Here is a 17,817-nt window from a genome sequence, read left to right on the forward strand (position 1 = left end):
CTTTATTCTGCTTTGATCCTTCCTAGATACAGGACAACTGTTATTTACCTTCTTTGTTAGGTGTGTAAGGAACACTTACAATATCTGTGCGATGAAAAAGAAAGATCCTGTTTGTGCAGAGAATAGGAGAGGGTATGTGACAGCCACATGGCTCCTTTATAGAGTGTGTGATCCTACCACATCTACTGGCAGAGTATCTGTCAAATAATCAGTCCCCAGTGTGGTCAGGGTATTGAACACAAATTGTTCTAGAAAGTAAGGAACAGGTCCAAAATAAAACTTTTTATTGAAGAAGTAATAAAACATCTATGGAAATACATCCTCTCAGCTATTGCACATGAGTATTTCTTAATTCTGTTGAATGTAATTCAAAAGCAAATTAAGCATTCCAGAAACATTCTTCATGACACATGCAGATGTCTGCAAAGGCTCGTCTTCTTTAACCATAGAACATGCAGGAAAAATTAATCATTTTGGCTCATAATACATTAGATAAATAATTATTAGATTTATTTAAAAGACCCATATCAGTCTTCCCCCTATCTTGTCTAGCAATGTAACCAGCTGTTACTCTTCAGTATGTGTGTTACCATCCTGGCATTGGGGTCAAACTCAAACTGTGATGATCCACTGAAGAAATAGAAAAATCCTGTAAATATAGAGAAGGAAAATCATGAGACATCTTCAAATATGTCATTTTGCAACATATGTAACTTAGATTAAGTACAAGTTAATAATGGATGGCATTTATTAAGTGATTACTCTATGCCAGGCAGTGAGCTAAGTGCTTTACATGTTTAGCTCAATTACCCTTACAAAAAAGTGTAATGTGTTATTAATGAGAACAAAACTAAAAATTAGGACGGTTTTGTAATTTTAACAAGGTAGCATCTGTAAGGCAGGATGGAGGGAGGACTCCATCTCATCTGACTCCAAAGGAAGTGCTCTAAAACATTATGTTATACTGGTTCTAAATATATAACATTCTATAATATTTTAAAATCTTGTTTTCCTTTCTTTCCAACCTCTTCTCTTCTGCTAGGTCCTAAATTACAGCTTAGGAGACAACTAGACCCAAGAGAATCAGACAAATGATAAATGAGCCAGAGGTCCATTTCCTGCTTTGCATCCATCATGGTTAAGTCATTTTAGTAACAAGATCATCAGCCTCATGAGCACTGGATTGTCAAGCACTGGCAGCTCCCTCCAAAATTCCTTCAGAGTAATCAAGAACAAGTTTTGCTTTCCTATTTACCCATTACCATGAATCACATTTTACCTATTTTGAGCATATGGGAGGGCTACTATTTTTTTTACAAATGACTAATGTAGAAAATTGCAGACTGCAACAGAAGCCCAGACAAGGCTCCCCTGGGATGGGATAGAAGAAAAGGGACAACAGGATGGGATAGAATAGAATGACAACCAGCCATTAGTAAACTTGACTCACACAGATTGTATTTTTATACCAACATAGTGACCTGAAAGATAACGGCTTCTGTGTGAGAAAGTATCCTTTGATTTTATGTGCAGGTATGAAACAGAGACTTGGAAGTCATTCAGGAAAAAAAAAAACCACACACACACACAGACACACACTCACATACACACAATTTAAACCCACTTTGCATAAATTGGAAAGTTAAGATTTTCAGGAATTTGGAGTAAAAAAGATATCAGACTGAATGATTTAAAAACTGTTTTGATTCTGCACTTCATTTTGAAATCATAAAAATGCCTGGAGATTCCTGCATTGACAATGAAATAAGGGTCTTCTTACCAAATGCCTGTAATACCGCATCGACCTTAGGCTCAACTCCTGGAAAGTCATCAGCTATTAGTCTAGGGAAGCCTTGCTCCATAGACTGGCTATTTTCATCAAATCTAAGCCAAATGAAAGAAATACAGTTCAATGTTGTGTAGTAGTCCCATTACACACAATAGTATAATGTGATGTTAATTTTCCAGTGTGGAATCCTAGACAAACTTTTTAAGTTGTGTAAAAAAGTGTTAAACATTTTTAGAGCTACAAGAATAGGTTACTTTCCTGGGCTTACAAGTTTAACACATAAAACAATATTTTCCAAGAAACAGGAACATTCTGTCATTTTACAGAGGTTCCATACATATGTCTGAGGTAAATTTTCTAAGCCTGAACACACAGAACCCAAATTTCTATGTGTCTACCACAAATACATAAAGACTGTGTAGACATAATACGCAAAATGAATTAAATCACTTAGCTAAAAATAAACCTCTGGTTCTCAGTCACACTGGGACCCTGTAGATCTTGTCTCCAAAGCTTGCCACACCTGGGCTTCCTATGGCAGCCACATGGTGACTGGAAACGGGATAAGAAGGGAATATCTTTGGACCTCAGCTGGCCTCTCTTGATGTCTTTTGGTGTGTGAGTATATGGCCCAGTGATCACTGCTCTGAGAGCCCTTTGTATCCAGGAAGTAGAACAATAAACTTCTTCCTCATAATCATAAATTTTGAAGTTAGAGAAAGTTAGAGCATGGGGGTAGGGAAATACCCTTAAAGAAAGAAACTAATTTTCTTAATCAGGCTTCATAGAAAGTCATTTCTCTTGCATCTCACCTCCAGTATTTGTCCTCTACAAAGAAGTATGTTTTCTTCTTTTCCTTGTCAGAAACAGCTGCATCAATTTTCCTTATGGTTGGAGGAAAACCCAGGGTATGAATACCTCTTGGGTAACCCACTTGTACCTCATTTCCTCTGATGGCCCAGAACTCATTTCCTGTTGAAAAAATAAATCCAATACATTTTACATGAAGCCATTGATTTTAAAAATGATTATAGTGCATTGTTGTGGTAAAGAGGAAGTCTTGGTTTTAATTCCAACCTAATAATGCCCAGTTCACAGCCAGTCTTTAATAAATACTCCCTGAATGAGTGAGTGAGTGAAAGAATGAATAAATGAGTAGATAACTCTGATTCATTGCCCTTTCTGTGGCTTATATATTTGTATCTATAAGTTATAGTTTATTTATAGATCAGTTTTAGTTATTTCTTATAATTGCTGGTGACTTTTTAACCTGAATTTCTCACCTAGACCTCTCTCTCTTAAGTTTCATACCAATAGATCATTGCTTATTGTACAGTTCCTTTGAGATATTTCACAGTCACCAATTCAAATCTGTGCTTCTTCTGAACACTGTTGGAATTCATTCAAATTCTAGTGAGTTAGGACAATAGAATCCCATCCATCTCTCTGCCTTTACTTTGTTACATCACTCTCCAGGACCCTAAGCCTGAATTCCTTCTTCACACTACTGCCAGATTCACTAATCTAAAATGTCCATCTGCTGTTTATCTCTCTTGCTTCATCTGAACTGAATGACTTGTATCTGTCTGAGCAGTTCCAGATATGCTCGTACTTGGCAAAAACAATTTCTTCTTTCTTAAAGACCTTTGTACTTCCTGTACACCCAGCCAATCTCTGCACAGCAAAAGAGAACTTCAAGACCCATCCTAACATCACCTCCTCTAAGGGATCTTTGCTGAGCCCCGGATATGCGTCAGATGCTCCCATGGCACCCTTCTTTCTCTCAGTACCAGCACTTGTCATACGTAGGCTGCCTATGGCTTCATCTCTGCTGCCCCTTCTAGAATATGAGCCCTTTTCAGTCCTGTCCTCCACTACTGAGCATAGTGTCTGACACAGTGCAAGTGACACGTAAATGTGAGATACATTACTGGATAACAATATGTTAGAGTTATAATTTTTTATAATTTCTATTGCAATTTCACATTCATTTAATCTTCACAAAAGTGAGATTGCCAGAAATAAACATTTTTAAAATCTCCATAAAGCTTGACATTTAAAAATATTCCAATATCACCTATAAGTCTAGGAGAAAAATAAAAATGAGAAATTAAAGAATTAAAATTGAACAAAATGGAAAATACTGCATATCAAAATTTGCTGAATAAAAAAGAAGAAATGGTTATTTATAGGTATAAATGGTTATATTAGAAAAGAAAAAAGTTACAAGTTAATAAGGTAAGTATCAAACTTAAGCTATAACAATAATAACAGGATCAATTAAAAGTAAACAAAAATTAAGGCAACAATAAGGATATGAACAGAAACGAGTTAAATGGGAAATCAAAATATAATATAGAGAATAAATAAAGCCAAAAGTCAGTCCTTTGAAAAGATCAGTAACATTATTACATATATTATGAGATTGATGAAGAAAAAAAGAGAAAGGCAAAAGGGTTCAGTATTGGGAATGAAAAAGAGAACAAAACTTCAGCAATAATTCAAATTACAACAAAATAATTTTCCAAAAACTTTTGACTGATGGATTTGAAAACAGACAAAATTGGCAAATTTTTAGAAAAACATGTTAACAAAACTGACTCAAGAAGTAATAGAAACTCAAATAGCATATTACCAATAAAACAAATTGAAACCGTAGTTTAAAAATCTGATAAAGAAGCCGCCATACCTGAATAGCTCCATTAGTTAATTTATCTCTCCCTGAACTGATACTACATCTTACTGATTAAAGTTTTATAACACAGGGCTTTTCTCCTTATCTAATAAGATGGGTTCACTAGGAGCATCCTGGCTATTCTTGGCCTTTGCTCTGCCGTATAAATTGTAAAACTAATTTGTCAAGTTCCATGAAAAATCTTTTGACATTTGAAAAGAAAATGTCTTGTATCTATAGATAAATTGACATTTTTACTATATTGCATTTTTTATCTATGAATATGGAATACCACCTATTTACTTAAGAGGTCTCTAAAATAAAGTTTATAATGTTCTTTTTACAAATCTTATTTAAGTGTTAGCACAAGGTCTTGCAGTAATCTAAACTTTAATATAATGGAGAAAACTCATGTCAATAAAATTTTCACAATAGGATTTATTCCAGCAAGTTGAAAATTCTTATATAGTACTCACCTTTAAAAATAAAAACAGTATCCCTGCTATTAACTTCATATGCAGCATCCAAATATGACGGGAGAGAGGGCCAAAATGCAGAAATCAAATGAAATTCAGGTTCAGAGTTCCAGTGGGATCTTCGCCAAAAATATCTGTAATACATAAAATTACTTGCAATTGTCTTTCACCTTTAGCTATGTGAAAAAAAGTATTTTTTTAAAAAAAAATCCATGCTAATTCACCCATTCATAGAAATCTATATTAAACCATCCTCCTGCATGTGATTCCAGGGTAATAAAATTGATGGCAGGACTTGTGACTGGTTCCAATAAAATTATTTAGCTTGGTTCCATTCTGAAAGTCCATAAACAGTGTGTATAGTATGTCCTAATATTTTAAAAAATATTATGTGTGTATTGATGCTTGTATATGAATAGAACATTTCTGTCAAGTGTTAAAGGAAATTGGTAGCAGTGGTTGCACATGTGAAGGGAGCTGGAGGACTGTAGGCCAAAAACTGGAGAGAGATTTTTTAACTCTGTATCTTTTGGTAGTGTTTAAATATTGTGCCATAAGCATATATCACTTTTTTCCAAAAGTAATTAATTTAAGTAGTAGCAATTTTTAGCAAAGGGAAAGATTCTACCCTGTTTCTAAGGATTCACCAGTGCTTTCTGAAGAAGTCCATGATTTATATTTTTAAAAATGAACAAAACAGATATAATTCCCTGCCTTAATCAAGCTTACAGTCTAGAATCATCCCTTGTAAGTGTAAAAAATGACCTGGACAATTCTAACAGGATGTTAAAAATTCAACAAGAACTAGATCTGAATGATTTTAAAATGTAGAGAAAATTTTGTATTTAAAAAAATATCTGTCAAGCAGAAAAAGTAACTACTGCGTACTAGGTTTAGCACTGGGATGACAAAATTATCTGTACAACAAACCCCCATGACACGAATTTACCTATGTAACAAACCTGCACATGTACCCCTGAACCTAAAATAGAAGTTTTTTAAAAAAAACCTCTATCACATTTCTGTTTTCCTTTCTAAGCTCTGTACATCAAAAGAATAGATAGAAAAATATAATTTTCTGGTCTGACCTGTCTTTAAAGAACAGATATTCTCCCCTCAGAGTGCTGATGGCATCGAAGGACAAAACAGGGTCGCACTTGGCTGGTGTCCCAGATCCTGAAGGGACGGATATTGTGGGCACCAGGGGTTCCTCAGTAGAGGCAGGGGGAGGTCCTAAAGGAGACAGATTTGGGGATGCAAACATTTAAAAAATGTGATGCATCTGTCAATTTGTATGCCTTTCAAACATTCTCAAAGTGCTTCAAGCTAAATCAGAAATACTTTAGGTAACATTGGAAAGCTTTCTTGAGGACTGTCATTGTAGAGCTACAATGCCTAATTTTTCCAGCGTCACTCACCATAGAGAGACTGAATGCCATTCACATCATCTTGTGAAAGGCGGAACCGGACCAGCTCTGTGAATGAGTTGTAGAGTGGGTACATCAAAGCTTCAGTGTTGGCTGAGTGGAAGAGCCCCAGGGAGTGGCCAAGTTCATGAGCAGCAACGAGGAATAAATTGGTGCCTGTATGACAACCGTAAATGTTCAGAATCCACCAGCTATTTATTCAGTAAATACACATACAGAACATATGCCAGCTGTGCAGGCCATCCTTGAAACCATAATGTCTTTTCAGTATTTGTGAATTGGTTCATTGATTGGCATATTCCATACTTTATAGAAATTAATATGTTTTTCAAGGTTGACTTTAAGTCAATATATAAGACAGTTTTTCAACATATCGCTCTCTAGATCTCTCCTTGGTTAGGAAAACTAAGACACTTTTCCTATATTGACAAATGAGAAGCATTATTTCCAAAGATTTTTTTTTTGAAAGGACAAGACTAATAGAATGTCAATAAATATAACTCTTCATTGTCTAAAAGTAAAAAGTCATTGTTCAAATTTAGGAATATGTGCCAGTTGCAACCTCGGTTAAAATTAATCATATAACATTTACGTTGTTCCTCAAATAACACAAGACTGTAGTTATTTCTTGTGGAGTTTAGTCCGATTTGCTCTTCCTCCTCTTCATCGTACTCAAGTAATTGTTTTTTTGAGACAGAGTCTCACTCTGTTGCCCAGGCTGGAGTACGGGCTCAAGCGATTCTCATGCCTCAGCTTCCTGAGTAGCTGAGATTACAGGCACGTGCCACCATGCCCGGCTAATTTTTATATTTTTGGTAGAGATAGGGTTTCACCATGTTGGCTAGGCTAGTCTCGAACTCCTGGCCTCAAGTGATTCACTCACCTTGGCCTCCCAAAAGGCTGAGATTACAGGCATTAGCCACCGGTGCTCAGCCATAATAAAATAATTTTTGGTTTTCAAAAATCTTCCCAGTAATAAGTGCCATTGGATGTGTGCAATCTTTAGTTTAAAATAGAAACATGCCCAATAACAGTTTTCTGCAGCACAAGCACAGCTAGATTCAGCTTTTTAAAAAATATTATAAAAAGAGTTTTACTGAATTTAATAGTAGATATTATTTGACCAAGGCTCCAAGAATTGTGTAGAAAAGAACAATTGTTCAAATAAAAGGCAATCATTTCATGCAACACAAATTTCAGTCTTGTGAGACAGAGTCTCACTCTGTCGCCCAGGTTGGAGTACAGTGGTGCAATCTCGGCTCACTGCAGCCTCCATCTCCCGGGTTCAAGCGATTCTCGTGCCTCAGCCTCCTGAGTCTTGTACTCAGGAAAGATGTTCTTTGCATTTACGTTAAAACTCCCAGGCACGCTCAGAAATAGTGATTGTTTCAACAGTGTGTTTCTAAACTTTAGAAGCCATTTTAAAAATTAAATAGCATACAGTTAATTTTTGTCATTATGTTTAGATGTAAAGTGTTTCAAAGCCAATTTAGGGGGAAAAAACCCCCATCTAAGCTAGAGATAGTGACATGTTTATTTAAAAAGATGACCTAACAGTTTTTTTTTTCCAGTTCCTGGCATTTTCTCCTGATCTCTACTTTTAAGTAAAAAGGAGGCCAATGAGAAGAAAGAAAGAAAATCTAAGGGCAAATTTTAGGATTGAAACTGATTTAATGGAATTCATTCTACCCTAATCATCTGTCATTAAAGTGATGAAAAACATTAATTATGCTGATCCTCAAACCCCTACAAGATCCTGAGTTGTGGAGATAAGTCTGAATGGCTTTTACAATATTGTACTTGGTGGGGGCAAACATGAAAATACAGACATTTTATAAAATTCTTCAATAATGATGGAAACAAACAGTACTTCTGTTTAAAGCTCAGGCAATAAAAAAAATTCAGTTACTAGTATATTCCATTTATTGCTCATTCTAGATAATCCAATTATTTTTGGGTAGGATTAGACATTATTCCTGAAATGTTCCTGAGAGGTTTACGACCCACCTGATGCATCTTCTGTCCATTTTTCATCATCATCAAAGTGGATATCTCCATAAAGCCCAGGTCCAGGTGGATAGGCATGAGCCAAGCTGTGTCCTGAGCCATCAAAAGGGTAAAAGTCTCCATGTTCTGATAGGGAAAAAAAATTAATGGAAATATAAGTGTTCAGAATTTATTTTTACCCTGTTCCAATAAAACAACAGTAGATGCTATAGTCTGAATGCTGGTGTCTGCTGCAAATTCATATGTTGAAACTCCATATTCACTGTGATATAGTATTAAGAGGTTAGGTCTTTAGGAAGTGATTAGGTCATAGGTGCTCTGCCGTCATGAATGAGATTAGTGCTTTTATGAAAGAGGATTGAGGGAACCTCCTGGCCCTTTCTATTGTGTGAGGACACAGAAGGTACCATCTATGAAGAATAGGCTCTCATCAGACACCAAATCTGCTGACACCTTAATCTTGGACTTCCCAGCCTCCAGGATTGTGAACAATAAGTTTCTGTTATTTGTAAATTACACAGTCCAAGGTATCTTGCTCTAGCAGTCTGAACAGACTAATATACCAGATAAATGGATGCTTTATTTGACTACCTTTAACTGCAAAAGAGATCATTATATCAGCTTCTCTTTCATAGAGTCTGGAGAAAGTGAGTGGAGTCACCTCTTCCCACACTTTCACAGCTTTCTCAACAGCAGAATCAACAGCATCTCTTGGCAAATCTGGTGTATAATTCACAATCCTGGAGGAGAAAAATTGAAGAGGATATTCTTTTCTCCTGCCATTATGAAAACTTGTTAAAGAAAACTTTGTGTTACTTATCCAAATATGACAAGTAACTTATAAAGTTTCAATATTATGGGAAAACTACTCTGAACCATTACCTGTATGTAAGGTGGGTTTTCCTCCACTTCGGGATGCCAGGAAACGTTGTGAAGTGACCAACGTCAGGAACTCCACACCTGGGCTTGCGCATCACCTCCAGAGTGTCAGAGTCCAGCTTCCCTGTTGCTGCCAACCCAAGGAACTTCTGCATTCGTCGGATTTTTTTGACAACGAGATTATTCTCCTTTCTTCTAAACTGTTTCACATCTGTTTTGAGGTTGTAGTAGTTTTCTAGGTATTGCTAATGGAATAATGAGTATAACTTTTAGGTCATTTTTTACGATTTTTCATCACTTACCCAACTTTTATAATGCATCTTAATTTTCCTCTAGTTTCTTAAAACAAAAGTCAATAACACATTTAATTTGACTTTTTTCATTAAGACTCCCCATTTCATACAAATTCTTAAATTTTATTGCAGTGTTAGTTTGCTAGCCAAGTAAGGAATTTGGGATTGGAAATTCAGGTCTAGCATTACTTTTGTTTGTTTTTAAAGAAACCCTCCTTTAACATAGTTTTGTGAAAAGTTAGAATACTAACCTTTTCCACTTACATTGTTATTATAGACTTGGTTTAAGACTGAAGTGCGGTAAACTCTTTTGTCCAAATATGACAAGTAAAAATATAAAAACTGTTACCTGTTGTGATTTAAAGATCCAACTTAGCATGCTCCCCCTCCCCAATAATTTTAACTAAAGAAATTCTAAAGCCAGAGGAGTTTCATATACTCTCCATGTGTTCTTTTCACTTAGCCACAAATATACTGCTATTATTTTATTATAACCTTGAGTAATTATATGCCCTTTCTGAAAGTTTCTTTTCTTCTCTGTTAACTTAAAAATAATTTCCACCTCTAGCCTGCTAATTATTCTCTGGTGCTACAGTTTTCTAACAAAGTGATCTCTAGTCTAATCATCCTGCTTTATGTTGGAAGACCAAGTAGACACACTCGGGCTGGCCAGTAGCTGCATTAGATGCCACCATTAATTACCTGGGCAAGATCCCTGTTGGAGTCCTCCTGTTTTGCTGCCCCACTCAGAGGATAGGCAGAGCAGACTGGCAGACACAACAGCACAAGGAATGCAAGATGCATCGTTCTCACTGTCCTTATCTTCTCTGTCTACCGGGCTTCTAGCTCTACTCCCTAGTGGCCTTTCTTTTATACAGAGACAATGCTTAGATCACCAACAGCATGATTCATGCATATGTTTTTTAAGTCTGAATGTTCACAAACTTTTAATGTAATGGTGATAGAGCCTACATTGGTATTTTCCTTCAACCTTCTAAACTTGAAAGAATGATTAATCCCCAGGAAATGATTTCTGTGTTTGTAAAGACAAGAAAGAATTGACTAATAATTCATATCTGTGTATTTACCTAAAGAGAACTGATAAGGTTGGTAAAATGCCATATGTTTAGACATTTTAAAATCAGTGCAATTTTCTTTTAATAAGACTATGTTTTAAACTTAAATATAAGCAGGTAAGAATTAAGTAGGTCAATGGAAACAAATTCCAAATATAGTTGTGGTCTAACTGTGGGAATTGCTATCTACAAAGATATTAAAACAAATATTTCACTTCTTTAGTCTTTGTTTACAACAGCTATTCTGATTTTCAGATGGATTTATTGGCCATGGAGTAGGGGTATTGTGAGAAGGACATGGAACATGTAGAGAAAAGAATCCAAAGAGTGAACCTTTGGTGTTCACTCATTCTCCATTTCCCAGTGTATAATTATGTTCAAAGTAACTGCTCCATAAAACTTGTTAAATGGAAAAAATTAAATTGCATGTTAGACCACAATGGTCCTTCTACCTTCCTCCTCTTCTTTGCTTTAAAAAATTCTTTTTCATCCTTTCTTTCTCCTCTTAAGGTACAAAGGAGGAGATGGACTGAGATCTGTAATGGGAAAAGATTTCAAATCCTCCATTTCTTTCACATGTCTAACAATCTACCCCTGCCCATGAATAGTATTTTCTTTCTTGTTTTCTCAGTCAAATAAAGTGCTTTTCACACAGTAACACAGTAAGTCTGCAATAACTATTTTGTCAAATTAACCTGTTAGTATAAAGAACCCTGAAATTCTTGTAGTAAAGAACTATGTTTTTCTCTTGCTAAAGATAAATTAATTCTACCATGTCTGAAGTATATAATTGCAAAGTGATGAGAGATTAAAATAATAAGTGTGCAGGAATGATCTTTTCAGTATCACCCACCATCCACACCTTACTTAGGGTAACCTGGACAGGTGGGACTTCCAGGAACCAAGAGGCTCTGAGACTTCCAAGCCAGAGTTGGGGAGAAACTGGGATATACACTGAGCCAGCCGAGTCAACTTGTGGCTTACTGTTGCCAAAGAGTTTGCTCTACAGTGTGGGCACATCGGCTTGAATATCAGAGGGAGAAGGACTGATAACCAGACTCAAATGAAGTCAGCTGGATATTGAGCAAGAACAGTCAGGCACTTCATAATGTTTCAGTCAGCAATGGACCACATATATGATGGTGGTCCCATATGATTATAATGGAGCTTGATATGGTTTGGATCTGTGTCCCTGCCCAAATCTCATGTCGAATTGTCATCCCCAGTGTTGGAGGTGAAGCCTGGTGGGAGGTGATTGGATCATGGGGGCAGATTTCTCATGCCCATTTAGCACCATCCCTTCGATTCTGTTCTTGTGACAGTGAGTGAGTGAGTTATCATGGGATCTGGTTGTTTAAAAGTGTGTAGCACCTCCCCCCTTTCTTTCTTCCTCCTGCTCTGGCCATGTAAAGTGCAGGCTCCTCTTTCGCCTTCCACCATGATTGTAAGTTTCCTGAGGCCCCCCAGAAGCAGGTGCCACCATGGTTCCTATACAGCCTGCAGAACCGTGAGCCAATTAAGCCTCTTTTCTTTATAAGTTACCCAGTCTCAGGTATTTTTGATAGGAATGCAAGAACAAACTAATACAGAGCTGATAAGCATCCATCAGCTATTGTCATTGCAGCCATCATAATGTCAGAGTACAATGCATTACCCATGAGTTTGTGATGATGCTGGTATAAACAAGCCTACTGTGCTACCATATAAAAGTCTAGCACATGCAATTGTGTACAGTACATAATTCTTGATAATGGTAATAAATGACTGTTTATGCATTTACTATACATTTTGTCATTTATTTTAGAGTGTACTTCTTTTTTTTTTTTTTAAAGTTACCTGTAAAACAGCTTCAGGCAGGTCCTTCAGAAGGTATTCCATGGTTAGTGCCCTATACAGGCATTGTTACCATAGGAGATGACAGCTGCGTCAGTGTTACTGCCCTGAAAGACCTTCTAGTGGAACATGATGTGAAGGTGGAAAACAGTGATATTGAAGATCCTGATCCTGTGTAGGCAAGGGCTAATGTGTGTTTTGTGTCTTCACTCTTAACAAAAAAGTTTAAAAAATAAAAAAATTAAAGATAGTAAAAAGCTTATAGAATAAGGATATCAAGAAAAAATATTTTTGCACCTCTGAAATGTTTGTGTTTTAACATAAGTGTTATTACAAAAGAGTCAAAAAGTTTGTTAAAATTAAAAAGTTTATAAAGTAAAAATGTTACAGTAAGCTAAGGTTAATTTATATTGAAGAAAGAAAAATGTTTTTATAAATTTAGTGTAGTCTAGGTATACAATGTTCATAAAGTCTACATAGGGTACAGATTCACTCACCACTCATTCACTGACTCACTGAGAGCAAATTCCAGTTTGGCAAGCTTCATTCATGGTTAGTGCCCTATATAGTTGTACCATTTTTTATCTTTAATACCATCTTTTTATTGTATTTATCCATGTTAAAATATGTGTAGATACACTAACACTTATTATTATGTTACAATTGCCTCCAGTATTCAGTTGAATTTCATGCTGTATACGTTTGTAGCCTAGGAGTAATAGGCTTGCTGGGCATGGTGGCTGACACCTCTAACTCTCAGCTACTTGGAAGGCTGAGATGGAAGGATCACTTTCCCCAAAAAATTTTTAAAAGGCTATACCATATAATCTAGGCATGTAGTAGGCTGTACCATAGAGGTTTGTGTAAGTTTAATCCATGGAGTTTGCACAATGGAGAAATTGCCTAAGGACCTGTTTCTTAGAATGCGCCCCCATTGTTAAGTCACACATGACTGTGTATAATTAATTCAGGCCATTATTTTGTCATCTATAAAATGGGGTGGATGTAACCACACTCACAGGGTTAATATGTATAATTTATGTGTACATATTATGTATATCTCTTTTTATTTCACTCCAACACCTTTAACAGACAAAGCTTGTTGGCCCGACAAATCTATGACAATGCCCCTAGGCACTGATTTGACAAGTTGTGAGATGCCCATTTTCGCTTGAGTCATAACTTTATTAGTGTTGACACATCCTGTTAATGGATTTTATTATGTGGTAATGACACAATCAAAGTTTACATTGTAGTACTAGCTATAACTATAATTGGAAGCCTATAGGGTAGCCCATGCCTCACAGAAATGATGTCAGTATGTAAACCTGTCCTGCATTAAACCATGACACTTGGAAGAAATTAATGACCTGGAGCATGTGAGTCCTATGTTTGTCTTTAAATAATTAATTACTTGTTAAACCTACTGAAGTATGTATAGGGTCAGGCAAGGAAGCATACACAGCTCATACTTAAAGAAAGGTGAAACCCCTAGTATTGAGCTTCCACTGTATGCCAGTTCTTAAATGTGAGTTATTTTTAAACTTCAGAACAACCCAACAAAGTTGAGATTAGAAAAATTGAATAACAAGCTCATGATCAAGAGCTAACAAGTGGGAAGAGATTATTCAGAACTGCCAGAAAAAACTTTCAAGACTACAACTTGGACGTTTATCAGAAACCTCTTGACTTCATTCCATATCTTTGCTATTGTGAATAGTGCTGTGATAAACATATGAGTGCAGGTACCTTTCAACATAATGGTTTCTTTTCCTTTGGGTAGATATCCCACAGTAGTGGGACTGCTGGGTTGAATGGTAGTTCTATTTCTTTGGTCTTTGAGAAATTCACATGCTGTTTGGAATACTATGCAGCCATAAAAAAGAATGACATAATGTCTTTAGCAGTAACATGGATGGAAGTGAAGGCCATTATTTATGTGAAATAATTTAGAACCAGAAAGTCAAATACCACATGTTCTGATTCACCAGTGGGAGCTAAATGATGTGTACACATGGATATACTGTGTGGAATAATACACACTGGACACTTGGGAGGGTGGGAGTGTGGGAGGGAAAAGAGGGATGAGAAATTATCTAATGGGGGCACAATATCTTCTATTCCAGTGATGGTTGCACTAAAAGCTCAGACTTCACCACTGTGCAAAATATCCCTGTAACAAAACTGCACTTGTACCTCCCAAATATGTTTAAAATAATAGTGATAAAAAAGTTTTAAAACAATCTCTTGGCTTGGACTTTGGCTCTTCCCTGACTTTTTTTCTTTTACGTCTTGACACTTTATCTCTCATTCTTGAACTCACCACTGAACATGCCTTCAGTTTATCTCCTTAGCTTCTCTTCTTTTCTCCCAACTCTCTGATCATCCTGCTAATACAGCTACTTCATTTGATCTATGTTTACCTGTCACTTGCTAATACAGCTACTTCATTTGATCTATGTTTACCTGTCACTTGCAGCTCCTCTTGGGCTGTGCTGCATGGATGTGATCCAGACAGAACAGAACACAGGTCTACAATCCATTGCAATTTCAGTAACTGACTGAGAAACGCGTAATGGCTTTTCACTTCCAGTTTATCCAATTCTTGGGAAAACCGGTTAGCTATTAATTTTCAATACCCAAATACCTCTGATTTTAAGGTTGTACACATACACATATGACGTTGGGTCACAACGTGACACTGACTTCAGTATTTTGCAACTTCTTCTTTTGTTGGAAATTACTGGTTTTTACACAGACTCATAATTAGTGAAAAGTTCACCTCTTGCCCATGCTTTTAGTTCCAATTTGACTGCTTCACAATGGGAACACAGTTTATTGTTCGATTTTTGTTCATTTTTTCTCTATTCTGATAGTTTAGCCAAATATTGCAGGTCACTTATGCTTGCTATAGAAAATACTATCAATCGAAGGAGGCAAAATATCAAAGTAGGGGTTAGACAGACCTCAGATTCATGACTTCAGTGTTGTGAAGATTAGAAAACATAATTTTATGTGCGTCCTATAATGGCCATTATTATTTTAACAATACCTAAACACATAAAATAATGCTATATGAATGTAGTTACTGTATTTCCAATGTGTAGGAAACACAGTAACAATGTGTTAGGTTAATTGCTCTGTTGATTCCTTGGTGCAGTGGACTTTTCTGGTGGGAAGAGCCTTGTTGGGGAGGAAAGAAGCACTGAAGAAAATTTCTGGCTTTAGGGGAATATGCGAAGGAAAAGGGAAATTATCATTTGTTGAATATTTTCAACATGACAGGCACTGTGCTAGGTGATCTAACCTCTTCTATCTTTACCACAACCCTGGAAGTTAGTATTATTTTCCCTTTACCACAGAAAGGAAATGAAGATTCAGAATGGTCAAGATCACAAAGAGTTGAGTGGCAGAGCAGATCTTGCAACTTTGCACTGCAATTCATTGGCCAGAACACTTCCTCCTTAAGACACATGGGATACGTCTGGAAAAAAGCTACAGCTTCCCCTTAGAGTAGTGTTTGGGGTTAAATTCTCCAAAAGGATTCAAACTGGAAGGCTAGAGCCAAACAAAACCCAAACAAGCCAAACCCCTACTTTCTAGTGCATTTCTGGGCTCAAAGACAATAGGGGAAATCTCTAAACACTCCTCTTGAATCACTCTGTATCACGTTTCTGAGGCTGTGTTAATTTGCTCTAGTAAATAAATACTGTCTGAAATAGTAGTCACCTGCCAGGTGACTAGGTAAGTCCTCACCTAGTGGGTAAGACTCACCCACTAGGTAAGTCCACCATCATGATGTATTTGGTTTATGCAAAGGCTCCAATGATTCATTGAATGAGGTTGTGAGAGGATTACCCTCCTTGTTGCTTTTAAATCTCTGATGGTGTAACCAGTCCGTGCAATCCTCCCAGGATGTGACATTGGTTTTTTGCTGCTTTTGGTTTTACTATTTTGGCCAGAGTTCAGGAGGAGCAGTTTCAGGGGCTTTTAGTTGGTGCTTCCTACCATAAAGATCTTATTCCAGACGTCAGGGAACGACCACAAGATGGTCTGTGGGCCCATTGGGCCCACTGTGAGATGACCTTGAGTCAGAACTCTATTTATCATTTTCCCTCATATGCCTCCTTTCTAAACTGGAAGGCCAATATACCATTTTGGGACCTGTGATACCAGGTCAGTTCAGATCTGGTGTCCAACTGTCCTTGCAAAATCTGAGTACTGTTCTTCCCCAGTGCACAGTTACCCTGGTGGATGGCCTTATGTCCCTTTATGAGGATAATTTGAAAGATATATGTGATCCTTGGTATATAGTGGCATCACAGTTACTAAGATATGTGTGTGTGTGTGTGTGAGAGAGAAAGACTAGGTCCCCCGAAGGAGGATTTCTCTCTCCATATATACACATACATATATATACACACACACACAGACACATATACATATATATATGTATGTTTTGTATGATTTATGTATATATATACCTATACATATTATGCATGTTTTGTATTATTTGTACATACATATGATATGACAAGTATGATTTGTATATACATATGTATATGTATATATAGTATATGTATGTATATAAATGGAGATATTTATGTATGCATATATAGATACATATGTATACATATGGATATGGATATGGATGTGTATGTATGTACATGTATATACGTATACATCTGTATGTATGCACTTTTTCCATTCTGCTATCCCATCGTCTTTAGTGATACTAGAGAGGCCAATTCCCCAGAAACACCTCATACTCTTAACCCACCCCACAGAGAACAGCTACCACCAGATATCTCTCAGACACCAGTGTGTACCCTCACTAGTGTGGTCCTTATGGCTTCAATGAAAGCCAATGAAAGGCGTGCCCTCTGGGCCTTCCCAGGCAACAGAGTACGCTGGTGGGTTCTTCACGCTCATGTAATAGATTCATTTTAAGGTTCAAATCTCTCTGTGCCTTCTGCCTTCTTCCTCAAAATCATGCCACAGAAATTCTGGCATCTCCACCACATATACCACAGGACATCATTGTGTCCAAGATTTGAGAATCCATGTCAGCAGAGTATCAGACAAGCTCCTGGTTTCCTTTCTAGAAAGTTGATTCCCAAGTCAAGAATGTGTGTATCTATGTCAATAAATTCTTCCCTCTCCAGCCTTACATTCCCCAACTTAATCCAATGCCTTTCAGATTTACTCCCATATGTGTTTCCTTGATTTTTGATGATACTTAATGCCCAGGTCCAATAAGTATTTTGGTTAGTAGCCTATTTCCTACCATGACTAGGATCTGAGCTATGCTGAGACCTGATCTTAGTCATTTGCTGGAAATAATGAGCAGAGGGAAGAGCAAT

The 17,817-nt window shown here is 36.7% G+C and overlaps 1 protein-coding gene across 1 annotated transcript; it reads right to left on the bottom strand.

The window, feature by feature from the left end:
• Window positions 1–256: 256 nt before the first annotated feature.
• MMP10 (matrix metallopeptidase 10) lies at window positions 257–10,389 on the bottom strand. The gene is made up of 10 exons (XM_011926631.1): window positions 10,248–10,389; window positions 9,256–9,497; window positions 8,965–9,113; window positions 8,374–8,499; window positions 6,358–6,522; window positions 6,028–6,172; window positions 4,940–5,073; window positions 2,602–2,761; window positions 1,781–1,884; window positions 257–649 (listed from the first exon to the last, which is right to left on the bottom strand). The coding sequence occupies exons 1-10, from the start codon at window positions 10,347–10,349 to the stop codon at window positions 549–551; spliced, it is 1,428 nt and encodes a 475-aa protein (XP_011782021.1). The 5' UTR covers window positions 10,350–10,389; the 3' UTR covers window positions 257–548.
• Between the last annotated feature and the right edge of the window lie 7,428 nt (window positions 10,390–17,817).

This window comes from Colobus angolensis, unplaced genomic scaffold, assembly GCF_000951035.1.
Source record: "Colobus angolensis palliatus isolate OR3802 unplaced genomic scaffold, Cang.pa_1.0 Scaffold7, whole genome shotgun sequence".
NCBI classification, from domain to species: Eukaryota; Metazoa; Chordata; class Mammalia; order Primates; family Cercopithecidae; genus Colobus; species Colobus angolensis.

Excerpts from the sequence above, each read along its gene's own strand:
- MMP10 (XM_011926631.1), bottom strand. The coding sequence starts at position 10,349 with ATGCATCTTGCATTCCTTGTGCTGTTGTGTCTGCCAGTCTGCTCTGCC. Across the intron at positions 9,498-10,247 it reads CCAACAGGGATCTTGCCCAG|CAATACCTAGAAAACTACTA; the intron begins GTAATTAATGGT and ends TTATTCCATTAG. Across the intron at positions 1,885-2,601 it reads GTAGAGGACAAATACTGGAG|ATTTGATGAAAATAGCCAGT; the intron begins GTGAGATGCAAG and ends CATTTGGCTTAG.